The 27743-nt window shown below is 34.7% G+C and overlaps 1 protein-coding gene across 3 annotated transcripts; it reads left to right on the top strand.

The window, feature by feature from the left end:
* Positions 1-420: 420 nt before the first annotated feature.
* LOC143222655 (mitochondrial import receptor subunit TOM22 homolog) lies at positions 421-23450 on the top strand. Of its 3 annotated transcripts, XM_076449442.1 has the most exons (5): positions 502-560; positions 2651-2737; positions 12159-12374; positions 15510-15749; positions 23134-23450. In XM_076449442.1, the coding sequence occupies exons 3-5, from the start codon at positions 12204-12206 to the stop codon at positions 23218-23220; spliced, it is 498 nt and encodes a 165-aa protein (XP_076305557.1). In that variant the 5' UTR covers positions 502-560; positions 2651-2737; positions 12159-12203; the 3' UTR covers positions 23221-23450. The 3 variants fall into 3 exon arrangements, with proteins under 3 accessions (XP_076305556.1, XP_076305557.1, XP_076305558.1); XM_076449441.1 differs by lacking the exon at positions 2651-2737 and having other exon boundaries at positions 421-560; XM_076449443.1 differs by lacking the exons at positions 502-560; positions 2651-2737 and adding an exon at positions 662-795.
* Positions 23451-27743: the final 4293 nt, after the last annotated feature.

Genomic DNA, 27743 nt, shown 5'->3' with positions numbered 1-27743 from the left:
CGATTCGTAATCTTAGGGTGGTAGGTTTGAATTCCAGTCGCACCAAACATGCTCGCCCTTTCAGCCGTGGGGGCGTTAAAATGTGACGGTTAATCCCACTATTCGTTGGTAAAATAGTAGCCCAAGAGTTGGCGGTGAGTGGTGATGACTAGCTGCCTACCCTCTAATCTTACACTACTAAATTAGGGACGGCTAGCGCAGATAGTCCTCGTGTAGCTTTGCGCGAAATTCAAAAACAAAAAACAAATCTTCTACGTTCTAAATAAAATGTCTTTATTAGCGACTTTTTTAATTTGTTTTATTTTCTGGTTGTAAAATAAAAGGCTATATAAAACATACCTAATGACAAAGTTGTTGTATGTGATTTATTTGAAGCTATATTAATATCCATTTTATAAACATTTCTACATAAAACATTATTGATTTAGTTTATAAATAGGATTTAAAAGCACTCTTAATATCTAATAAAAGATGTTAATTTACGTGCTCATTGAATAGGGGACGCTGGATGTTATGAGTTAACACCACACGCTGTTTGCTCTGTGTTACAAGCTTAGAAAGTAAGAATGTATATTTTAAATTTTCATATTATTTTACAATATATCTTATGCTATATATTTGGTAATACATCTGTACTTTAATGGTATTAAATAGTTCTCTAACTTTAAATTTAAACAACTTTAAACATTTCAGTTAAAAGGATAATTCATGTATGGTAGCATTCTCTTACTCGTAGTCAGTCTATTTCGTACTGTCACTGTACCAGTGTATGTGGCGCTTGGAATTTGAAGTAAGGTTAGTGTAACTGTTGTATTATTGAATTTGATATACAAAATACTGAGCTGACAGATCTACTTTGTGCAAAGTTACTGACTCCATTTTTATACTTTCCCCCCGATGTTGTTATTATTATTATTATTACTGTTATTTTTATTACCTGCTTTAGTTAGTATGAGTTTTAACATAGTTATAGTGTTATAGCAGAAGACCGAAATATTGGTAGTACTAGTAGTGTAGATGTGCAATTGATTGTAAACTTTAGTTTGTAGGAACGTTTGGAAGAAGCTTAAACTGTGGAAAATGATAGCAGGATTTCAAGAGGAACATGTGTTCTTACATGTAAAATTGTAATGTTAAGGATACAGTATTTAATAATGAATTAGTTTCAAGAGTTAGAAACAGTAATGTCAAGTCTAGATGTTGAGGATTTAATTTTAATGAGTATTATGTAACAGATTTCAACCTTTAACTTGTACATATGAGTAACTGTGAGTAAAAAGAAAAACAAATGGAACAGAGTTAGGTAAGAATAAAAAAACTAAAGATTATAGGTGACTTTTTGGTATGGTGAAGTGAACAAGAAATTAGAAAAAACTATATTATTCTGTCCAAGGACAGGACTGGAGGGTATATCTGACAGTCAGTGACAGAGTAAGTGATATAGGAAAAGGTACTAGTAGTGAAGCAGCTTTTGATGTGTAAAGTGGTTAATGATGTAGGGAATGATAGGTTAGAAGAGCTAATTGATAAGTACAGGAGGTTAATAAGGGCCATTAGTTAATTGTGTTGGGGCTACAGCCAAGACTTAATTGTGGAGATAAAATTATAAGTAGGTCAATAGAATTGAATGCTGGGTTTTAATTAATATGTGAGGACACACCAGTTAGATTTGTGGGATCAGTTTAGTGGCAAAAGGAAACTTTTTTTTTTTTAAAGTATGGTTTAAATTTAAACAGGGTAGAGGCTGGCTTGTTTGCAAGGGTTATTAAATCAACCATAAGGACAGCTTTAAACTAGAATTGTATAATGGTAAAAACTGGGACAAATTAAATGCAATAAAAATAAGGTGTAGACAAAAGCATAATATAGGAACAAAGTACAAAAGTAGATTTAAGGGTAGGATAAATTGTTACTATTGTAATGTCAGAACTATGAGATTTAAAATAGATGAGCACTGACCAAAAATGGAGTATTTTGATATAATGGAAATAACTGAAACTTGGTTAGATGTCAGCAATTTGAAGACAAATTTCATTTAAATACAGGATTATAGATTATTTTATAAGGATGTAGTATTAAATAGAGGATGGTAAATGGCTTTGTATTTACAGTGTGAGTTACATTCTATTGAAATTGAGGAAATTGAAAATTATAGCAAGAAAATTGAATATATGTGGGGTGGGGGGACAGACTTTTAATAGGAATTTGTTACAGATCACCAAATAAAATTAATGAGAATTTCTAAAGTGTGATAAGGATTTGAGCTATTAATATTGTTATAATTATGGGGATATTTTAATTTCAAGCATATAGACTTGGCAGTGTGAAACTCAAATCATTAGGGGGATAGGTTTTTGTAGACACTGGGTTTACCTTACCTACTAGGAACAAAGCAATTTTGATGTATTATTAACTTCTGACATAGAAATAATTGAAACTTAGAATATTAAGAGAGGTGGTCAAACAGTGAATTAGGATATGAAAAAGAATGGCTGAAAATGTAAAAATTAACAGTGAAGATATCTTTAAACACAGTGTGGGTAAGTGAAACATTAGAATAGCAGTAGGATCTTTGAGGAGTGGTAATACTTTTATGTGATGATATTAAATTATTAGATATAACTTTTTTTTTGAAAATTTTTAAATGAAGATTTTAGTGACATTCCTTGTCCTGAGCAGTTGATAGGTGGAAACAAGATTGAATAAGATCATCACATCAATTCTGAGTTATGAAAAGGTGTGTACATTAAAGAATGATAATGTCGTTATGCCAAAACATATTTCCCTAAGGGTTTTGAAGGAGGTTAAGTATTGGATATGTAAATCACTTGCTACTGTGTTTTGTTCATCCTTGAATAATAAGCAGAAGCCAAGAGACTGGAAGTTGGCAAGTGTCACTCTTTTTTTCAAGACAAGTGATAAAATTTATCCAATAATTTTAAGCCTGTTAATCTTGTATGGTGGTCCCTTGTTTAAGGAGTGCTTCCTATAACAAAATTTCATTTAACATTTTATCTTCTGCAAGTTGTTTTTCAATTCATTTAATGACAATTTCTTTTAATGAGTGCTCTGTGAGATCACATTTTAACTTCAGTATGCTGGTATTGTGAAAAATTTTCATATTTGCTGGCTCAACTGTTGACTTGATATGGAAATTCTTACAATTTCCTCTTAGCAAATCACAGCAGCTTTAGAAGATTTCACCATAAAACGCTTTTTCTGTCACTCTGGTGTATGCTGTATTTGTGTGTATTATCGATAAAGGAAAAAGTAACATTACATATGATACATAAAATTGGCTTTGAATTGTACTGATTTGCTAACTGATGACCATCTTAAAATGATATGATGCTTGTTAAATCAATATACCAAGAGTTAGGTGTATGCAAATGCCTTGCCTCTATTGTTACAACATATGAATTGATTTACCCTAACATGTTATGTGATTATGTGCAGTGTTCAGTGCTGATAGCATAGAATAATTATTACACACACAGGAGCCAGTCAAGGTTTCTTGGCTTTTTTTCACTGCTTTGAGAATTGAACATTTTTGTTACTTACCATAATAAAAGTGCTAAACTTTATGTGATCATAGCTGCAAAACCCCAAACAAAGAGAATTCAGAAAGCCATTACAATTCAGCAAAAGCAGGAAACTATTAAAAAGCATGAAGAAGGTGTTAGAACAGATTCTCTTTGTGTGGAATGTGGGCTTCTTTCCTCAACTGTTTTGACTATACTTGCTCGGAAAGAAAAACTGAAGGCAGTAAAGGTGACTGAAAAATCAACCATGGTGTTTAAAAGTAGGTCACCTACAGTTGAAATGGAATTTTTTTTTTTAAGTTTGGATCAGAGAGAAGCAAATGAAAGGTGATTTCATTATAAGAATTTATTTGTGAAAAGCCCTAGAACATTTTAAGAGAAACTTGCCCAGTAGTTTAGACAGTGAAATTGATTAATTTAAGGGATATGAAGGCTGGTTTGATAAATTTAAAATAGAATATTATGAGTTGATGGATGAGGAAAATTATCTTCCACAGAAAGTTTTTAACATTGTTGAAATGGGGATTTTTTGGGAAAAAATGCATTAATGAACCTATATTACTAAAGATGAAGCTGCTTTACCAGGACACAAACCCATGAAGGACCAGTTGACTTTGTTGCTTGATGGTAGTGCTTATGAATGCTTCAGATTGAAGCCAGGGTTCATGTACCATTCAGAGAATCCTTTCCAGTTCAAGCAACAGAAAGTATCCAGAAGGCAACTTGGTATTTATTGGAAGTTTAAACTGAAGGATGTAGGTGACTAGGGAGTTGTTCATTGAATGGACATCAGTCTTTTGCTCTTCTGTGGCAAAATACCTAATAAAAAACAAACTGCTTTTGAAAGCTCTGCTTCTCATGGACAATGCTCTTGGCCATGGCCCTGAACTTGCTAGTTCTTTGAAATTTCACTTTGTTAAAGTGATGTTTTTGCCTCCTAGCACAACTTCAAACTTGCAACCCATGGATGAAATTGTGATCTACAGCTTCAATAAACTGTATATGCAAAAAATGTGTAGATGTCACCAAGCAACTTTAACAGACTCTAATTTGAGTCTTGCAACATTTTGGAAGGCAAACTACAACATCTTGGAAACTATAATTGATTGTGGTAGCATGACAAGATGTTTGAACTTGTATAAATTCAGCATGAAGGCAACTGTGGTTAGAGGCAGTCCATAATGTTGAGATTTTTCAAGATGAGGCAACAGGAAATGTGGATAAGGAGGTTGTTTCAATAGGTTGACAGATCAAACTTGAAGTTGCTTTAGAAAATGTTGAAGTACTGGTGCAGTCCCATGAGGAGGAACTTTTTCTCAGTATCTGCACCAGTTAAGGGAGATGATTGAATAAGACATTATAGAGGAAGAAAAAGAGGATGTTTACATCTCTACATCAGACATAAAAGACATCATATACCAGTGGGAGAAGTTCAAGCAGCTGGCTACAAGACGACATCCTAGCATTGAAAGAACTGAACTTGTGTATTGTGATATGGAGGACAAGGTGATCTCATACTTTAAGAATCATCTAATGAATAGAAGAAAGAGTCACTTAGCAAATTTTAGACAGTTCTGTTTTCCACAGTTTTTTGTTTTTTTAATTACACATACTGGGATTTTGGGGCCTGAAAAGAAAATTATAATGGAACTTGTATATTCATTTAATGAATTTTTCACTTAAGCTTTTTTTTCAGGAACCAGTTAAGTCTGTTAACTGAAGGACCACTGTATTAGTTGGAGAAATTTTTGAAAGTCTGATTAAAAAAACATTCTTTGCAAAATCAGTTAATAAAGAAAAAAATTTTTCTTCAGTAGGCAACATGATTTCACTAGGGAAAAAAGTCTTCCCTTACTAATCTATTGAATTACTTTGAAGAGGTCACTGCTTATGTAAATGAGTTTCTGTATCTCAGACTTTATAAAGGACTTGCATTAAATTGAAAAGTGAATTGATGGAAGAAAGCAGAAGGTTGTTGTAAATGAAGTTCAGTTAAACTGAATTAATGTCACATGTGGGGTGTTTAAGGGTTCAGTGTTAAAACTTTGATCTTTTGAATTTACCCTAATGATACAGAAGAAAGAATGATTAATATCAGATTGTTTGAAAAATAATGGCAGATTTCTATATAAAAATTTTAGTCATTTATAGGGATAAAAAACATTGTTTTACAACTTCATATATAACATCAAAAATCTAAAGCTATCTTCCGTTCATTAGTGCTTTTATTCTTTTTTAAAACTTTATTTCAAATATTTCAGACCCTTACAATTAATGATGGGGAAAAAAAAAGGTACACAATTTTTTTGCAAGAATTGAAACATAGTAATAATGCATCACAAACACCTTCAAGCGTGGGTTGAAGGAACCACCTCAGAACATACAGTACAGTATTGGTTACAAAAGTTTCATAATAAAGATGTGAGTTTTAAAGATAAGGAGAGCAGAGGATGCCCTTCTGCTATTGAAAATGAACTGAGAGCATTAATGGAAAGAAACTCATGCCAAACTGTTTGAGAAATAACACAAGAATTGGGTGTTAGCATTTCCACAATTTTGGATCAGTTAAAGCAAATTGGAAAAGTGAAAAAGCTCAACAAGTGGTTTCACACAAACTCGGTGAAAATTGGAAAAAATGCCATTTTTATCTGTGCTCTGCTGATTTTGTAACACAGAAATGATCCATTTCTTGATTGAATTGTCACCTGCAATGAAAAATGGATCCTTTATGGCAAAGAAAGTGATCTCTGCAATGGCTTAATTTTAATGAGGCTCCAAAACACTTCTCTAAGCCAAAGTTGCACCAACAGAATATTATGGTCACTGTATGATGGTCTGCAGCTAGTATTATTCATTACAGCTCTCTTATCCAAGGCCAGAATATTACTGTGGAGATTTAATGTCAAGAATTGGAAGATATGCATAGAAAGTTGCATGAAAAATACCAGCATAAATCAATCGAAGACGACCGTTCTTGACACATGATAATGCTTGGCCACACTTTGCTCAAATGATGTTCCAGAAGCTCAACGAATTGGACTACAAAACATTGCCTCATCCTCCTTATTCCCTAGACCTGCTGCCAATTGACTACCACTTTTTCAAGCATTTGGACAACATTTTATAGGACAAAGGATTTAATGACAGAGTAGCAGCAGAGAATGGCTGTAAAGAATTTTTTAGTTATAGGACTTCAGAGTTTTATTGTCAAAGCATAAATAATCTTATTTCTCATTGGCAAAAGTGTGTAAATTCACTGGGTTCCTCTTTTGATTACTAAAATTGCTTTTGCATTTTTTTATTTCTTATTAAAATTTGAAATCCATTATTATTTTTTGAACAAACTAATAAATTACTTAATTTGCAGAAGATATTAAAGCCATGAGCATTGCTGTGATAATGCTGTGGCTTTTAGTTATAACAGTAAAGAAAAACTTTAAAAAAAAAAGTAAATGTAGGGGTGGCTAATATTAATCTTTCAAGAACAATATATGTGTAAAAATGGCTTGTTTGGGTTGAGAAACTTTTTTAGGTAGAGGAGAAAAAATTTTCTCAACCCAAATGAGCCATTTTCACATATATATTTTTCTTTCAAGTGGATTTTCTTGACACCACTTTCAAGAACAATGCAAACAAGATGGTATGGATGGCACTTGCCTATTTTGCAGTTGTTGGCATTGTTTGTGAAGTATTGATATTAGCCATCCCTATGTTTACTTTTTTTTTTTGAAAAGATGTTTCTTTACTTGTTTGTTTATTTTTTAATGCAGTGTTTTAATAAACATAGTAAGGTTATATTTATAACCAAATTGTAAACACAGTGAGGTTACAATTGTAATATTGATTGTTTATCTGTTATTGGCTGATAATTCTTATTTCTCCTTGTTTTTTTTTTTTCTTCTAAGAGGATAGTTGGCCTCTGGAACACATTGTCTTCAGATATGGTAGAATCACTTATTGGGAAAGCTTGATAAATATTTGTGTGATAAGGGCTTGCTTTGAGTTGTTGTTTTTTTATAGTTTAGTGGATGGAACAGTCTAGATGGACTAGCAAGTCCCTTGTCATTATTTGTTATATTCAAATAAATACCTAAATATATTTTCTAACATATCTAAGGTATCATATGATACATTAATTTCTATGTGACCTGTAATGCCATATTGTTATGTAGGGGAATGACATTGATATCAAGTTCAACAACATAAAAAGTGATATGAATCAGATATAGTTGGTTTGTCAGTTGTTTTGCTATCATTTAGAAATTCATATTGTTAGATTCTAGTATCTAGAGCAGAGATGTTTAATTTGCAAATAGTTTTATGAGTGACAAAGCACAAACTTGGAATTTCATTTATCTGCACATTTAAGTCATGTCCACTTTTTTCTGATTGTATTTATTACTGAACATTTACATGAATATTGTTGGCTCGATGTCATGATCTTAATAATGGTAGGAAATAAATATTTTCAGTTCATAATTTTGTTCATATTAGAAACTCAACTTATTAGTTTTGAAAAGCTAGAACATAAAAGAAGAACCTTGTATGTTTTTATTTTGCTATGTCATGTACTGAATCAAATATGGTAGCCCTGTTCAACTTCTTCCATTTTTTTGAAATGGTCTTTTATATACTTTTACTATTATATATCATGCGAATGACCAATCAACAGCTTAGAATGTCCCCAGAGTGTTTTTCATAGCCATTTTAACCTTTGAAAGAGCTACTGTATTCTTTTGATCCAAGTTTTAAAGGAAATATGTTCTATATTTTTAAAATCTAAGTACATGTTAGTTACTAAGCTTAATAAGTTATAGTGGAATTCTATGGTATCAGTGCAGTTATTTATAATTTTTTGTTTATTCAACTGTATATCTAAATATATAAAACAAAAAAATTTCATATCTTAATGTGTGAAATTTTAAAAGGCTTAGCAGCTTACATCCAGCTGCAACCAAAGTCCAAAGGCCATAGCGAGAAGAGATAATTGTTTGCTTTACTTCTTGATTTATTGTTATATATTTTGAGAAAAGTGAAATGCTGTATTTTCACAAAAAAAAAATTCAGTAAAAATATATCAATACAAAAAACTGATTTCCTGCATACAAAGTACTTCTAAGCTTTACTAAGTCTACCACATTTTGTGAAGATACACTTGCTGTATCAAAGTTATAGAGCAAATACTTAGTGTGTGCAAATGTGTTGATGAACTTGTATATATTATACTACTAGTTTAACTACTAGATGTGAATTTCTTAATCTTTTTAAATTTGGGCTTATTTCATTTTGTTTCAAGTGTCATGACTTCATATGAATTGGATAGTATAATTACTTTGCCCAAACATCTTTCATTACAGAATGATTTCTTACTCCTAATATTTTTCAATGACTTTGTGAGCTCTTTCAGTATCCAAAGATCAAATTGTTTGTTGTGCCATGCAGTAACAAACTTCTCTTTGTCTGTTATTCTACCTTCACATGAATCTTGCCCTTTGCAATATAGTTTAGCTCCACTATTACAGATAAAACTAGAAATAAATTTAGAAGCAAGATTTGACATTTTCACATATCCTCTTCAGTCCAATTTGTTTACAAACAAAAGCTGGACTGAAGAGGATATGTGAAAGTGTCAGAACTTGTATCCACTTAGCTATTGTTGTTTCCATAATAGTAGACCTCAACTCTACTTTAGATAGCATGGTATTATGTATTTATCTACTATGAGTTTTGTCCTTTCTTGGGATTCTTTTAAATTTGGCAAACATTGAGATTTTAAGAAGTTATTGTGCACTAAATATAGTAAACTTCAAATAATTGTAAAATCTTAGTAATAATAGAATAGTAAAGATCTTCAGCCTATCTGCATTATTATTATTTATTGTATGTAGAAAGTTTTTAAACACATTTCACTTAATTTTGGTTAGATGGACAGTTCATAAAAAAACATAGAATGAGCTAAAGAACTAACGTGATTTTTCTAACTAGATTTTTGTTGTTTCTTTATTTATTAGAACAGTATAACCCTCGACTTTTAAGCTTTTCAAGCTAACATGGGATGTGCTCTACTACCACCTTGCTCATATTTCTAAACCATGAACTTACAACTTTACAGGGACATTGTTCAACTTTTTTGTTCGTGGATTGCTATTATCTGTCTCTTTTACAAGAACTATTGTTTTACTTCTCATATAGCTACATTGTTGATCTACTCTTTCCATTCTTCTACTTTAAAGGTTAATCAAAACTGATTAGTCTATTATTGTTGTTGATCTTCCAACTTCTTGTTTTACTTTATGCTCTTTATTTGTGGTTCACATTTTGTAGATATCAGTTGTTGATGAAATATAAGAAGTTTTTGAACCATCTTTTTATTTGTGCTTCAGTTTTATTTGTATCATTAATCTTTTGACACATTTCTTTTACTTGTTTGTAATTCCTTCAGTTCTTGCTGTTTTTCATAATTGGAATCCTGGTAAGATTCTAAATGTTGTCACTTTATATCTGTTTAAGTTTTAGATTACTTGCCTCTTATAACATATTTCACCTAGTGCTTTTTTCCCCCTTAACATCTAGTTCTTGTTTTTGTATTTTTGTTTTTATCTGGAAATTTGCCCCTATCCCTTTTATTTTTTGTTTAATAAGAATTGAGTAGCTCATGAGAGTTATAGGATGTTTTCTCTCATATTTATACAAGTTTTCTTGTTCACTTACTTTGCTGTCACACAATTCAAACAAAAATATTTTCAGGGAGATTTTCAGATGTTTATATGCAAAAACGGCTCGTTTGGGTTAAGAAAATATTTTACATAGAAAAGCGAACAACTTTTGACCTTCTTCGGTCATTGTCAGGTTCACAAAGAAAGAGGTAACTGACCGGAAGCTGACCACATGTTTGAAAGGGGTTGTGTAACTGAGTGTTGGAATGTAAAGGGCGGTGTTAGATGTTCCGACACTCAGTTACACAACCCCTTTCAAACATGTGGTCAGCTTCCGGTCAGTTACCTCTTTCTTTGTGAACCTGACGATGACCGAAGAAGGTCAAAACGTTGTTCGCTTTTCTATGTAAAATATTTTCTCAACCCAAACGAGCCGTTTTTGCAAATAAATTTCTCAACAAGTGGGTTTCTCGACATCACTGATTGAGATTTCAGATTACTTTGTCCTTTGGTGATCTTTTTAAGTGAAGGGTATCAATATCTTACTGATATTGTAACATCTTAAGATTTATGCCAATTTTGGTGGTAAATTGCGATGTGTTTCATGTCATTCTGTCAGATCATAGTTGTTTAAAGACACATTCATCACATGCAACACTTGTCTCCCTTTATCTGTATCATACAGATGTATTGATGTATTAATTGCTCATGGCTTTCAACTGTTGTTTGTGGTTTTAGACAGTCTTATTGGAGTTTTCATTAAGTCATTTTTTCCCTTACATTTTATATTAAGTCCTTTTTTATCTCTGGATCCACTCCTTATGGCTGTTTCTTGCATATTTGTGCATTTTTTCTCCTTCCATAGATCTATTTAGTGTTACATATCACTAATATTTCTTTTTCACACCATTGTAAGTAGGGTTTCCTTTTCTATGTTCATAGTATAACATATGGAATAACCATTGTTATATAGACTGTAATTAACTGTGCTGTGGAAGAGTTGCATCATCTCCAGGCTCCTTCCCTTTTTTTTTTTAAATTTCATAATGGTTTTTCTACCTTCTCATCTTTAGTTGTATTTAAATTATTTGACTTTGCATATTTACCAAGAGTATTTTGTTGTGTAGAACTGGATTGGTGATAACTGTGATTGTTTTTGGTAGTTATTGTTATTAGTCATTCTACTTGATTATTGTTAAGATAATAATCTCTAAATTTACTGTTGGTAATCTTAAAATGTTCACTTGTATGTAGAAGTAACTTCATTATGACTGTGGTAGTGTATTTGTATTAAAGACAGTTTATATTTGTCTACTACTGTGTAATAATTGTTTGGAAGTTTCTTATTATATGTACTATTTAAATATTTTCCTGTGTTTCACTAGTTTTTGTGCTCATGTTGTGGTTCTTGAGAGGTAAGGTATTTTTTAGTCTTTTTCCTTGGTGATATATGGTGATGTAGACTTCCATTAGATCATTTATGGGTTAAGAGGTTGGATGAATTATCTAAAAATTATATAAACAGTGGCAATATGATCATTTATTTGCTTGCTCTCACATTTGCCTTTTGTTATTGTAAATAAAGAATTTTGTTGTAAACACACACATCTTCCAAATCTTTGTTTTTTAATCTATTCTATTGAAGTATACTATGATATTTCAGAGAATATAATTAGACGGGGTCACCACTAACCACAGGCTGTTGTAATTACACTGAGTGTGTTGTATTTTACTTAAAATGGTTTTCTATAGTTTAATTGTAAAAGAGATACATTCAAACATAACCAAAAATATTTTAAAGTTCATCTACTTTAAATTTTCTATGTATTGAACAATTTTATTCCTATGGAAAGCAATAAGTAGAAAAAAAGATTTAAAACAGTATAATATGATGTGTTTAAGGAAAGTTTCTATACACTAATACCATGGTATTAAAATAAAATACATTTTTTTAATATAGGGCTTGAAGCAACAATACATTTTTAGCACTATTAACACATTCATCATGGCAAGTGAAGAAGGAGAAAGTGGATTTGAACTGATGAATGCTCCTGAAAACAGTGAGGAGTCTCCTCAAATCAAAAAAGAAGATAAAGAACCTGAAGCAGGAACATCGTCATCATCAGCATTAGGGTCTGGAGGAACTGTTGGTTTATTCAAAACAGATGATGATGATGTATGAAGTCAATATATAGTATTTGTTAAACAAGAATTGAAGATATTAAAACATTTTTAATATCAGCCATACTTGCTGAAGTACTAAAGACAAACATAAAACAATTTTGTTTAAATTTTATGATATATGATTAAGCTGAAAAACATACCTTAATATTTCATAATTTCTAAAAAATTTTGAATGATCAGTTCCCTCATAGGATTCATATGAAAAAAGCAGTAATGCATTTGTTAATGGAAAATCAAGTAACATTCTTTGTCAAGGATGTCATCTATTCACTTTGCTGCCTAGTATTTACAGTTGTATGTATCTCACTTCCCCATATTCAAAAAATTGTACTTAAGAGGTTTCTGTATAAGTAGGTTTTGCTCATAACAAGGGATACATCATTTACCAAACTTTACCTTCCTGCTAACAATATTACATTAACAAAAAATATTATTGAAAATACTATTCCCCTTACCTATACCACTCTTCAGTTTACAAGCACAGTATCCAGGATACGTCTTATAAATTCGCAAGCTGTAACTTGCCCTGTGTGTTTTTTTTTTTCCATTTCTAAAGTTTGATTTTTTTCTTGACTTTTCTTATCCCCCTTCCCATTTCATTTCATTGTACATTTGGACTTTTGTTGTATTTCATGGTGTTTCACTCTTTGGTAGTTATTAACCATAAGTTTTGTAGTAGTTATTAATTATGCTTTTGCCTAAGTGGTTTTGGTCCTTAATATGTGTGTGTGTGTGTGTGTGTGTGTATATATATATATAATTTATTTTAACTCAAAAACAAGATGAAACAAAAAACATTAAACAAAAAATGCTGCATCAACTGAAAAGATTCCAAGGTACAAGCTACTATGTGGGGTTATAAAATGTATTCCTAGGTTTTGGAGGTGACTGCAGAAGGAGGAACCACATAGCAGTGGAAATACACCAGCTATCAGTTTTGACCTCCATTCACCAATCTTGCATAAGAAATAAAGAATAGTAATAGATATAGAAATATAAATCAAAATGAGGAGAGTGAGATGTAGGTACCCAAGCCCACAGCATCCCACATCTATATCACCCTTCACTGCCTGCAAACAGTTGTTGGAAGGTCACTGCTCTTCCAAGTAAAGAACTAATTGAAATAAAAATAAAGAAATAAGGTACTACAATTTGGGGGTAAGTAAGATGAAAACTTACCTATTGATGATGTTAGCATTCCAACCTCCAATATGGTAGAAAGGCATTAACTGACAGCACACCAAGCACACAAACCAGCATGAAGTGTCCTATTTAGCTGTTCACAGTAATATAGTTCCCAACCAGCACCCCTCAGTGTGAATTCCTGTATGTGGTGAGGGGACCTCCCAGAGGAGGTTCTGTTCTGTTAGTTTACCTCTTCTGGGATCTAAACATCCACCCATCTATTTGCCATGCATGGTGACTGACCAGTGAAGGGGAGGAAAGGATCCTGGTGGTTAAGGGGTCCAACCCTAACACACCACTCTGGCTTTTAATTTCTGAAGATGGGTAGCCTTGAAGTAGCTCTCGTTGGGTCAGTCGGTTGGTCCACTTGGGCTAGGGTCAACCAACTACCAGTGTTGGATGTTCTCAACAGGTGTTATGGACATTGTATCTGATGCTGGTGTTTGGGTATAGTGCTCACGAAACCCTAGCGTTACTGCAGTGTTCTTGTTTGGCACTGTAGTTCGTCCCTCATAGGGCTCCAAGGAGGGTGGGGTCAGTGGGCACTGAAATATTCCATTTTGTTATTATGGATTCTCCAAATAAAATAGTGAAAAAACAGTTCATAGGTAAACGACCAATCTTGAAGATTCTGAGCAGAAATCTTTAACATCTGTAACACCTATTATACCTCATTTTCTTATATTACATTATCTTTCAGACAAACCTTTAGAGCAGATGTCTCCCTTTTTCATTCAGAAGGGACTAGAGGGGCTTGCTGGCTCTCCAAAGTCAGTAAAGAAGCTTTGTTCTGGTGACATATCTGTGGAAACATCCATATCTCAACACAGTGAACTCCTCTTGCATTCAAAAGTGGTTGGGGATATCCTATTGAGGTTACACTTTATGCTACTTTGAATTCATCAGGAGGAGTTATTGTTGAGAGGGATTTGAAGAACATCCCCAAATCAGAGATTCTCACTGATTTCTCTGTCCAAGGAGTTTCTGCAGTGAGGCGTGTCTCCACTCCCAAAGATGGAATTATGATGCCAACCAGTGTCTCCATTTCTGACATTTACAACACCACGTCCACCTGCCACTATCAAGGCAGGTTATCTTAATTGCAGGGTACGGCCACACGTTTCAAACCCTATCAGATGTTTTCAGTGTCAGTGGTTTGGGCACTGGAAGACGTCATGTCATAGTTCCTTGATGTGTGCTTGTTGCAATGGAAAGGACCACGATGCATATGAATGTGAAATGAACCATCATTGCATCAGTTGCAATGGTTCTTACTCATTATACTTTCATTCTTGCCCTAAAAGGTTGGAAGAAAAAGAGTTGCAGCATTTGAATCAGATGAAAAACATTACTTGTCCTGAGGCTTGAAAGTTGTTGTTACCACTTCATCCCAGACATATGCTGCTGCACTTTGTTCCCCTACTACAGTGGGAGTGCTGACGAATCTCTCTCTGCCTTCAAAGGAATCATTCTCAAACCAAATAGAAATCCTAATTTCTATTTCTAATTCTCCATCTATTGCTGTTCTTTATTTCTTATGCAAGATTTGGCAAGTGGAGGTTCAGACTGATAGACAGTGTATCTCCATTGCAATGTGGGTCCTCTTTCTGCAGTCACCTCCAAAACCCAGGATACATTTTATAATCCCAAATTGTAGCTTGTACCATGAGATCTTTTCAGTTGATGCAGTGTGTTTTGTTTAATTTATTTTTGAGTTAAATTATATAATTATAGTTTCCAATTTGCTGTTTTTAATGCAGTCCTTCATTGTGATTTTAATTATTTTATTAGTTTACTTCATTAAAATGTAATTAATTTCACACATATATGTGTGTGTGTGTGTGTAAAGGCACATGTACCAACATGTATTTATATTTAAATTCAAACATACAGAAGAATTTGCCTTTGGATTACTCTGTTAATTTTTTTTTCCAATGATCAGGATTTAGATGAATCTTTAGGAGAAAGGCTTTGGGGACTGACTGAAATGTTTCCTGAGACACTACGATCTACAGTGTGGTCTGTGATGGCTGGAACAGTGGGTTGTGTCAAGTGGTGTTATGGCTTTAGCCGGTCAGCCTTCTGGATTTTCTTTTCTTCTTCAGCAATTTTGGTAGCTCCTGTCATATTTGAGATTGAAAGAATGCAAATGGAAGAGATGCAGAAACAACAACAGAGACAGGTTAGTCACCATTTTCTTAGATTGTTATCAAACTATTTGATTTTCATTGTTATTTTCATTTATACTACATTGCTCATATCTCCACAGACAAATAGCTATAAACAAACTTCATACAGGTGCCTTAACACTCATTTGTAACGTTATATTTCTCCCTTGCTTTTCTCCAGTTCTTATAGACCTCTTCATACCTTTTCTGAGTTAATCAGTGTCTTCTTTATCAGGATTCTCCTCTTGCAAGGACTTCTTAACACATGTCTTTTTAAAACTTCACGAGTTTCAACTCGTTAAATAATTCACCTTTGGATTATTTTAATAAAACTTTTAGTTTTATTTTTGGAAATAGAAAAGGCAGAGAATTGGAAGAAATGATATTACCTCTTCCTATGTATGTGTTGGGGGTTCCAATTATTGAAAACATTCCACAAAAATCATTCAAAGCAAATTTTATTTATTTTTATGGCATTTGTCTATTTTGGAGAAGTCCTTAAGATATCACTTTATACTGTGAAGTGGTTCCTTGTTATTTAGATTTAGACGTATAATGTGACAGTCAGTCCCACTATTTTTGTGGTTCAAGCATTCGCAACAGTTGGTATTTACTAGTTTTTATCCCTCTAGTTCATCACTACAAAACTACGATTGTTGGTTTGTTTCGAAGTTAAGAAACACTTTCTGAGTTTTTATAGAACTCGTAGTGTTTTGTAAGTTAAATAGCTTAATTTTCTTTATATTCCCTACTGTATGTCAAATTTTGCAATCAGGCCAAAGGTCTATAGCTACCATTTCCCTCATGTTAAGAACATAGTAAACAAAAATATTGCTGTATGTTTGTAGAATAGGTTTTTTTACTCAATGAAACATTATGTTACCACTAGCTAACAGGGTATGTAATAAATTCAAAACGTGTTTTTGTAATCAGTAACATTGTCTCAAGCAAAATATGTTTGTAGTTGCATCAGGTTTGTATTATCACACCCTGACATCTGGAATTCATGCACAGTTTCTCATTGCTCTCTTGAAGGTCTTGTGAATTGTTTGGCTGCTTGTTCTTTACTGTAACTTCATCTGCTGTACAGATAATTCACTATTTACTGACTTGTTTGGCCTAATGAATCATCTTGTGTACAAGTGTTGGTGTGAGCTTGTTAATAGTAGTGCTGTAACACCAAAGAGGCACACTGGATTTAAGAAAGCTTTATATACCACTTCCATTTTGACAGGATATTTCAAGAGCTTGTGCTGAGGCTTTGCAAGTAGTAGTGTTACTCATTTATCCCCCCCCCCTCAGTGTGGATTCCTGTACGTGGTGAGGGGACCTCCCAGGGAAGGTTCTGTTCTTTTAGTTTATCTCCTCTGGGATCTAAACATCCACCTACGTGTTTGCCATGCATGATGACCCATGAAGGGAAGGAGAGGATCCTGGTGGTTGAGGGGTCAAACCCTAACACCCCACTTTGGCCTTTAATTTCTGTCGACTGGTGGCCTTGAAGTGGCACCCCTTGGATCAGTCAGTTGGTCCACTTGGGCTTGGGTCAACCAAGTATCAGTGTTGGAAGATCTCAACGGGTGTTGTGGACATTGTGCCTGATGCTGGTGTTTGGGTATGGTGCTCACGAAACCCTGGCGTTGCTGCAATGTCCTTGCATGACATTGTAGTGCGTCCCCTTGTAGGGTTCCATGGTGGGTGGGGTCAGTGAGCACCGAAATCTCCCTTTCTTTATGATGGATACTTCAATTAAAAATCTTAATAAAATAGTGAAAAAACAGTCTATAGGTAAATAACCACATGGTGAAGACTGAGCAGCAACCCTCACCATCTGAACCACCTGTTGTACCTCATTTTCTTATATTGCATTCACTTTCAGACAAAGCTTCAGGGCAAATGTTCCCTTTTTCGTTCAGAAGGGACTAGAGAGACTGGCTGGCTCTCCAAAGTCAGCAAAGAAGTTTCAATCTGGTGACATATTGGTGGAAACATCCATATCTCAACACAGTGAACTCCTCTTGCATTCAAAGGCAATTGAATGTTCTCTTTCTCACATTTACATCACTACATATGCCTGCCACCATCAAAGCAGGTTATCTTAATTGCAGAGTAGGACCATACATTACAAACTCTCTCATATGTTTCCAGTGTCAACAGTTCAGTCACTCAAAGACGTCATGTCGTGGTTCCTTGAAGTGTGCTCATTGCAGTGGCAAGGACCATGATGCCTACAAGTGTGAATCGGACCCTCATTGCATCAATTGCAATGACTTTTGCCCATCCTACTTTCCTTCTTGCCCTAAATGGTTGGAAGAAAAAGAGGTGCAGCATTTGAAAACGATTCATAACATCACTTATCTTGAGGCTCAAAAATTGCTGTCCACCACCTCATCTCGGATGTATGTTGCAGCACTTTGTTCCACAACTACAGTGGGAGTGCAGACTGATCTCTCTGTGCCTCCAAAAGAGTTGTTCTTGAAACAAATGAAAAGTCTTTTGACTTTCATGGTTAAAAAAGTTGATGAATCAATTTATCTCTGTCCCTTACATACATTCCACCAAGCCCCAAGATCTACATCCTTTGGTTCCAGGTACAGGCATTTCCTCGGATACATCATCTTCTCTCACACCAAGATGCAAAACAATCATTCATTTATGTCCTCAGTCTCTGGAATCCCCTTTCAACAGCAAAGATCTGCCCAATTGACCCAGGGCAGGATCCATGGAGGTCGATAGACCTCCCTTGAATAAGGACAATAAGGAAAAAAGGCCTGGTTTTTAACAGAAGGGTTCTTCACCCAATTCACCTACATGTAAATAAAAATGGCCACCCTGATACAATGGAACTGTTGAAGGTTATGTTCTAATCTGAATGACATTAAAACACCGATTGCTTCCTGCCATCTTATGTCTTTCCTTACAGGAAACGTTTCTGAAACCTGCCAATACAGTCACCTTTCAGCAGTTTTCTTAATACAGAAATGACAGGCTGTGTGATGGATGAGTGCATGGAGGGGTGGCACTGTTGGTTGATCAGCATGTGCCTAACCTGTCTCTCAACACACCGTTGGAGGCAGTAGCCATCCGTATTTCCTTGGATCATACTTCTCTCAACCTGTCGCCTGGAGAGACATGTGATCAATCAGACCTGGAGGTTCTCATTAAACAGTTGCTGTCTCCCTTTTTCATCCTGGGTGACTTTAATGGAAGTGTTGATATTGATAGGAGGGGTCACTCTATAGAGCGTATCCTCTATGATCACAAACTTTCTCTTTTCAATACTGGTTCTTCTACTTATTTCCATGCACCTAGTCAGTCCTTTACTGATATTGATTCTCAATTTGCTCCCCTTCATTATTTTCCCATTTTTCATGTAGGAGGTGATCATTATCCTATAATCTTGAGAGATACTGGGTGTGGTTGATGCCACCTGAGCTGCGTGCCCAATTGAAAGCTGGATCAGGCAAACTGGCCCTCTTTCACTGCTTTTGCAGAACTTGATCCTGCCATTTTTAAGCCATCAATAGACGACTGTGTGGCAGCAGTAACTGACTGTATTATACAAGCAGCTGCTCAATATATTCCTAAAACTTCAACATGTTTTCCACTATATCCATGTCCGTGGTGGAATCCTGCCTGCCACATGGCATGGAAGGCTCAAAAACAGGCCTGGGATACTTTCTGTAGATATCCCTCCCTCTCATACTGCGTCACTTTCCAGCAGGCCCATGCACATGTTCGGTGTGTAAGATGTCAGAGCCAGAAAGGTCAGTGGGCAATATAATTGTCCTTCTCTCAATCTTGCTCCTTGATGGCCAGGAAGTAGCTGATACCCTGAGCATTGCCGATACTCTAGGTGTAAGCTTTTTCGGGTATCTAACACTTCTGCTTCTTCTTACACCTTCTTCGCCATCAAGACTTGGGCAGAGCAATCACCTATTTCCTTTTGAGCTGATTGTCTTCATGACCATAATTGTCCCTTTACACTGGTGGAACTCAAACTGGCCCTTCATTGGTTGGACCTCAGGATATACACTATGACATGCTGTGCTATCTATCTATCTCCTGCTATTCTTCTGATCAATTTTAACCAGATCTGGCAGGAGAATGTTTTTTCTGATGCCAGGCTGTTGTCTCACTTTTTCTTAGCCTGGGAAGGATCCCAAGATTCCTTCAAACTATCATCCAGTTGGTTTGACCACCTGTCTCTGCAAGACTTTAGAGAGGATGGTTAATGCTCATCTTGATTGGTTCCTCGAATCAAACAACCACCTTTTGCCCACCCAGTGTGGGTTCTGTCAACAGCACTCCACTATGGACCACATGATTCGACTTGAAATGTCAAACAGAGAAGCCTTTCTCAAACAACATCTTCTATCAATATTCTTTGACATAGAGAAGGCTTATGATACAACATGGAGGTATGGCATTTTGCGAGACCTCCATATATACAGGTTACATAGCCATTTGCCCATTTTTATAAAAACTTTTTTAATGGACAGGAGATTCCAAGTTCATGTGGGTTCGACACTTTCCAGTTCTTTTCTACAGAAACTTGGACTCCCTCAGGGCTGTGTTCTGAGTGTCACACTTTTTAGTATAAAACTTAATGTTATCACTGAACAACTCCCTCTCACTGTTGCTTACGTGCTCTATGTTAACGACTTTCACATCTCAAGTCAGTCATCGAACATGAGGTATATTGAGCGGCAGCTACAGACTGCCCTCAATCATTTACTGAAGTGGACCACAGAAAACGGTTTTAACTTCTCTTTCTCTAAAACCGTTTGTATGCACTTTTGCTGCCAATGGGGTATTTACCCTGATCCTGAACTCCGTATCAGTGAAGTGTTGCTGCCTGTGGTCCCTGAGACAAAGTTCTTGAGGCTTATCAGTGACCGTAAGCTAACCTTTATAACACACATCAAGCAGCTATGGGTCAAATGTACAAGAGCACTGAATATTCTCTCTTCTACCACTTAGGGAGCTGATTGACATTCTATGCTAAAGATATATCCTGCTCTTATTCGATTGAAACACAACTATGGATCACTGGTCCATGGCTTTGCCAGACCGTTGGCCTTAAAGATGCTAGACCCTATTCATCATCAAGGACTTCGGCTCTGCACTAGGGCTTTCTGCACTTACCCAATTCAGAGCTTATACACAGAATCTTACGAACCTTCTTTGTACCTCTGCCATTTGCAACTGGCTTTACTATATGCTTCGAAACTTCATTCCTTACCAAACTATCCCACCTGGGGTTGTGTCTTCTTTTCTAGGTGGGCCATGCTTTTTGAGAACAGACAGTCTGTCATTGCTCCTTTTGGCCTTTGTATCCTGTCACAGTTTTCGATGAATTGGGCAGGTCCTTGGATAACATTGCTGTATCCAATGGTCAACCCAACCCACCATGGCTTCTTACAGTCCCCAGTTGTGACCTACCTTTAAGTCATCTGAGAAAAGTAGACACTCTTGATTGGAAATACTGTCTGCTATTTGCTGAACATATTTCAAACCATCCTTCCATTCATATTTTTACAGATGGTTTGAAATCAGGTGACTCTGTGGGCTCTACCATGATTTGTTGTGGTTCGGTGATTGCACGCAGAATCCCCTCTACAGCTTCTGTGTTCACTGCTGAACTGTATGCCATTTATGTTGCCCTGGATCACGTAGAAGCTAACCAGTACTCCAACTGCACTATTTATACTGACTCGCTTAGTTCTCTACTGGCCCTGGAATCACTTCATGTTAGTTCACACCTTGTTCTTACTGATATATAAAACAGACTGGCCCATTTCTCTTTAACATATACTTCTATCCAATTTTTCTGGATACTGGGCCACGTTGGTATTTGAGGGAATGAGCTTGCCAACACCATAGCTAAGTCTATCTGCTCTTGCACTGTCACTGCTGTGTCTGTCCCATACATGGACTATGGTCCTGTATTCAAGGCTCAGCTCCGTGCCAGCTGGCTGTTGAGTTGCAGTGAGCAACGTGAAAACAAGCTCTTTCAAACAAAACCCAAAATTGAACTTTGGCCGTCTTGCTTTCGTAAGGATCAGAAAGAGGAAGTTGATCTGACTAGACTACGCATTGGTCTCAGTTTTTTAACTCATCATTTTCTTTTATCTGAAACTGATGCACCAGTGTGTAGTTTTAGTAACACTCAGGTCACAATAACCCACATTTTACTTTCTTGCTGTTGTTACAACTCTCAACAAGGGCACCATTTTAAAAGTACTGTCCCAAGCTTTGTCCATAATGTTAGACAGTGTTATTGGTGATGGTGACACTGTCCACCTTCGAAAAGTTTTTAGTTTTTTAAAGGCCATTAATCTTTTAATGCCATGTAAGTTTGTTTAATTTATACATTAAACCTTTTTTAATATGGTTCCCTTTTAAGAATTCAAGTCCATCTAGTTGGATTTGAAATTAGAAAATGGCCATAATATTAAATAACTCAAAACCAGTACTGGAAAGGCCACCATGTTAAACATGTTCTGTCCCAAGGTTTGTCCATAACATAAGACAGTGTTATTGGTGATAGTGGCACTGTCCGCCTTGGTAATATTTTTAGTTTTTTTAATTTATACATTACTCCTTTTTTTAATGTGGCTCTCTTTTAAAAATTACAGTTCATCTAGTTTGATTTGAAATTAGAAACTGGCCGTAACATTAAATAACTCAAAACCAGGACTGAAAAGGCCAAGTTCAGGTGATTAACACTGCTGTTTGAACTACCTGTTTCTCATCCTGGTGAGTTATTATTATAATTTTGCTACACGTCTTTTAAAACCTTTTTATTACTTTTCTTTTTGAAAAGGTCCATAACATCAAATAACTTGGAAGCAGGACTGTTAGTCTTCCTGGCAAGTTATGATTATTACAGTTAAGCTACAGAAAGTCCTTCAGAACTTGAAATTCTGTAGTTTTTCTCTTGACGTTGTAGACTAGATGTAAACATTGGTTTATGGTATTTACATTTTTTTAAAACTTTGTTTTGTTTTACCTTAATTTGCTTTTATGAATTTTACATTTAACTTTTTTCCAGATATTTGTTTCAGATAGCCTAGCTGCTTTGTGCCGTAAAACACTAAACCAATCAACCAATTATTTCCAGTACTATGTATAAACGTTAATATTTATTCATTTTTTAATAGTTTAGTCACTGATCTAGTTGAGTCAGTTTCATTTTCTAATTATATTTTCAAAGTAATGAAGCGCAATAAAACATTTGAAGATATTTGTGCTGCTTATTCTGTTGAGTTATCCTTGTTTGAATATTTGATACATTTGTTTAAACAAGTTCTAGTTTGTATAAGCAATCTCATACTATTTTAGCATATATACATTTTTATTATCTCAGTTATTCTGATAACTTTTTCCTCTTAGATTCTGTTAGGTCCAAGTGCAGCAGTATCTTCAAGCAGTGGAATGGGGATGATGATGCCTGGACCACAACAGCCTAGTCAGCATTAGATAAAGCAGTTGTCTTGTTTAAAGGATTCATGGTTCTTTTATAATAAGATTTTAAATGTAAGAGATATTAAGCATTCTGAAATACAGAAATAAGTTTTGGATTATTAACCACCACCTAGAACATCTCATTTTAACAATACTGTTGTAATACAGTGATATATAGAAAACAGTAGTGTACATAGGTGTGTTTTTACTCATTAATAAATGCCTTAATATGCTTTATATATATACATGTGTGTGTGTGTTTGCTGTACTTGTTTGCATTTCAACCTTTTAGTAACATCAGTGAACTTTAAAGGGAATAATTACAATACTTCATTATTTTTTAAAATCATCTGGCATTCCATATAATATAATTCACTAGTTCTATTTACGATGTAGTACAGTAATCAATATTGTTTTCCAGCTCCTTCTTCATTATTTGGTGGATATCTTGTACAGGAAATTACTGTTTTTTTAAAACATGAATAACACCATTAATCAAAGTAACAGAAATAATTTACCAGTCTACAGAATTTGGTGTAACCAGTATTGTTAAGTTATCGAGACCCTTTCATTACATCAAATAAAGCACTTCAAAATGCTCTCAATAATTTTTTATAATTCGAAAAAGAAAAAAAAATTGATTTGAGGAAAATAAAAGTTCTGGTACATTTAATAAAGATGTTTGTTTTTTAGATTGTGGTAATTTACTAAATGGTGATTAACCATGAAAGGATATCACCTTGAACAATGGGCATTTTTCAATCAATTTGCACAATGTATCTCAAACTTTCCTTTAGTATCTCAGCAATTTTTTCATGGCACCCCGAGGGAAAAAGGAAAACAACCCAACTGTTTCATAATGCATGCTGCAGACACTCTCCCTGATTGACATCTACTTAGTAGCCATTTGAAATAATAATACACACACAAACAATATTTTTCATTTTTAAATAACCACAATTACTAATGGGATGTGTTTGCCTGTTGGGCAATGCACAGCTTCTCAAACTTTGGAATCAGATTAGACACTGCCACCCTCATTTCCTATTCACCATTGATTTTCGCTTTTTATTGCAGCAACCACTGAAAACCCAGCGTTGCAGAGATATGGCATCACAAATGAAATTAGGATTCACTGAGCTTTTGCAGTTAGCAGCAGATATTAATCTTTTACCAATGTCTAAAACTCAGTTAGTTCCATGCTTCCAAAGTTTGTTTTTGAAACTGTTGCAAGACAGCTCAAGATTTTCTTCTATAGAGGTATTTTCAGGCAGTCCTTAGCCTTGTATCCATGCAAACTTCTCCATATCTTCTGGAAAGTAATTTTCAAACCAGTCACTGAGCTGTGTTAGAGGCTCCTCAAAAACATATTTTAGTTTGTGGGTCAAATCAACTTCATTGGATGTAACAATATGCTGCAACAGGGAGAAACAGTCTTTGCCATCATCTTCATTCTTATTTCTTCTCCATTGTTGTAACTTTTTTTCTGAAGGCTGAAACCTTCTCTGCTAGTTTCAGAATGTGCGTGTTGCTTCCCTCTTTGAAGAGATTGTACAAGTATGCTAATTTTGACAAAAAATTTTCCAAGAAGGTTTTAGCACATTTGCGTTCATCGAGATAAGAGTAGAATTTCTGTCGTAATTTGAACGCACAAAACAATACATTCCCATGGGAGAGCAATTGCAAGCTGCAGTAGTACAACAAAGAGGTGTGCTCAGATTTCATATCCTTGCATAGATTTTTAAAAAAACTCACATTCTGTGGCCAAGGTTTTATAAAGTTCACTAATTTCAACACATTTTCCAGGACTAGGGCTTCCCTGTGGATTACACCATGGGTCCACAATGCATCAAGAGCTTTGCTTCGTATGAGTGCCTGCAATCCTGCATAACAGTTGGAATAGAGCAACCACTATCGGTACACATACCAATGCACTTAGTCGAGTTTAAGTTGTCACAGTTTTGTCACCATCCACAAACCGTGCGTAGCATATCAAATGAGCATCTTTGTTACTATCCATCAACTCATCTAGCTGTAACCCAAATTCCTTCCATTTTTTAAATTAGCTGATCATTGAGGTCTTTGGCTATGTATTGTGTTCTATGACTGATAGTACTGTTGGATAATGGCACCTTTGAAAAGTCTTCTCATATATTCACCAACCATAATGTTCACCATATCCACTGCAGCCAGTAAAATCATTTCTTCTGCAATAGTGCAAGGCTTTTTACATTTCATGACTCTAATATGCCACCTTGTAGGATGCTAGCAAAGCATTACTTGGTAGTGATGCTTGTTTCAAAAATGTACCTTTTTGTTCTTTCAATTATTTGGTAAAATAATCATGGGATTTACTGCCATCTTAGGATGACTGATCTCTTGAGTGGCATTTTAGTTTATTTGGAAGCATGCACTCTGGAGCCAAACCTTTTAGACATAACACACACTACAGATATTCTACATGATTGACATTTACTTAGGTAAAACCAAATTCTTTAACTATCATCATATTTCCATTTCTTCACAACTTTGCCACTGGTATGTGGTTTACCATCCTTTTCTTCACTCGCACTTCTTATTAATGCTCAAAAATCTTTCCATTTTAATGCACAAATATCCAGCAGCTCCCCTGTGAGTTTGCTGTAGAGCACAGGTTGGAAAACTCTGAATTTGCATGTGAATCACTTAAGACACTGCTGTGTCAAAATTCTAAGGTGAAAGGAGCTAATACCTGTTTGATTTATTACTGTTCAGGGTATGTCAGTCTGCCCATGTCTATTTAAGTTCAGTACGAGTGATGTGCTATAAAAAGGTAGTGGATCTACTGACTTAAAATATCTACCATTTTGCACAAAATAAATTAATCTGAATTTTAAAATGTTTAAATAAAGTAAACTGAATATTTGTTGCTAAATCCATCACCAGGTCTATAATGAATATTTTATAACTGCATGGAATACATTTACAGTGCACAGATAGATGGCACCACTTAAATCATTAATGAAAAATGCTATCATGTTGCTTTGAGCAACAAAACTTGAGTAAGAACCACTGGAATATCAGATCATGGATGACAAATTATGCTATTTGTTTTGGATGGATGAATCTGAACAATTGTATGAATATGTTTTCCTCTATTATAAAGAGTTTTGGAAGTAGTATGGTGATGTGAACTTATTTTAACTGTTTTGAATAGTTGTTAAGGTAGCCATGGTAAAGTTTAAGAAAATGATGTCCTGTTCTGGACAATGTTTAATTCCCTATAGTGATAAAATGTTATGGGGAAGTAATATATATCTCTTTCAACTTGATAATGCATCATGACTTACAATATTCTGTGTCCACAAGTAATTTGAGAAAAATAACACCCAGAATCTGCCTTGACTTTAATTAAGCTGAGGCAATGTGGAACATTTTGTAGTGATAAAAAGATATCCTGAGATTGCACTGCATTTGAAACTGTTTCATAAAAAGAGCAGCAATCTATTCTTCTAGATGCATATCAATAGTTGGAGTCACAAGTACTATAAAGGGTTCACACTGTGATTATAATGAATTATCAGTCCAGTTCTTATAAGAATGAGGGACCAATGATGAAACAAGACACTTGTGTTTTCAAGATAATATAATATGTACACATAAATATAGGAAAACTTTGACATCTAAACAGGTTTGTCAGAATACAAATACTGCATTCAAGTAAACAGCTCAACAAATATCACAAATTTCCTACACCTACTATTTATATCATTAGAAAACAAACTTGTTTGCTGTAATGGCTTATTCAAATGTATGAGTGCCAAAAATGGCATAAGGTGGCCAGTCAGATTTAGGCAAAAATCTGCCCAAATATAATGAGAGATGTGATAAATCTCCTACAACTGCTATATCTTTATTACATCTCAATACCCAAGATGACATCCACTAGTATGTCAAACCAAACATTTATTGGACCATATTTACTGTGCCAGTAATGGTTGAAATAATTACACAAATCAAGTATATTTATTAACAACATGAATGGTATATTTCAGCTCACATGATGACAAACAAAAGGAATATACTTCCAGTATATTAAGTTTGCCATATTACATAATGGTAAAACAAAATATTGGTATATGTTTCATAAGAAACATAGCTTCATGTAATCTGACTAGCACTCTGTGAATACCAAATGCATACTTTACAAAGGATCATTTTAAATTAGGTCATATTGTTTTTACCATGGTAAAAAGTATACCTTGCATTTTCTACCTTCTTATTTTAACATAGAATGCTTTGTTTATTCTAGATGTGTGCAGTTTTTGGACAACATGAACAAGGAAGTCATTAAGTTTATTTCCTTCTAGCTGACATTTCTTTGTTAATTACACCTTGTCCACCTGTGGATGCTATAGCTGTAAAGCTGCCCATTATGCATAAAGATTGACAGCAATGTCTTTTAGTGATAGGACAGTTGATATCCTACAGTTACAACTTCCTTTATTTTTGAATGGGAATTAACTGTTACATAGGTAGTACTCTTGGTGTAGGTGAAT

The sequence above is a fragment of the Tachypleus tridentatus genome, chromosome 8 (assembly GCF_004210375.1).
Source record: "Tachypleus tridentatus isolate NWPU-2018 chromosome 8, ASM421037v1, whole genome shotgun sequence".
Lineage (NCBI taxonomy): Eukaryota > Metazoa > Arthropoda > Merostomata > Xiphosura > Limulidae > Tachypleus > Tachypleus tridentatus.
The sequence above is the reverse complement of the archived record's forward strand: the minus strand, read 5'-3'. Positions and strand labels throughout refer to the sequence as shown.

Excerpts from the sequence above, each read along its gene's own strand:
- LOC143222655 (XM_076449441.1), top strand. The coding sequence starts at position 12,204 with ATGGCAAGTGAAGAAGGAGAAAGTGGATTTGAACTGATGAATGCTCCT. Across the intron at positions 12,375-15,509 it reads TCAAAACAGATGATGATGAT|GATTTAGATGAATCTTTAGG; the intron begins GTATGAAGTCAA and ends TCCAATGATCAG. Across the intron at positions 15,750-23,133 it reads AGAAACAACAACAGAGACAG|ATTCTGTTAGGTCCAAGTGC; the intron begins GTTAGTCACCAT and ends TTTTCCTCTTAG.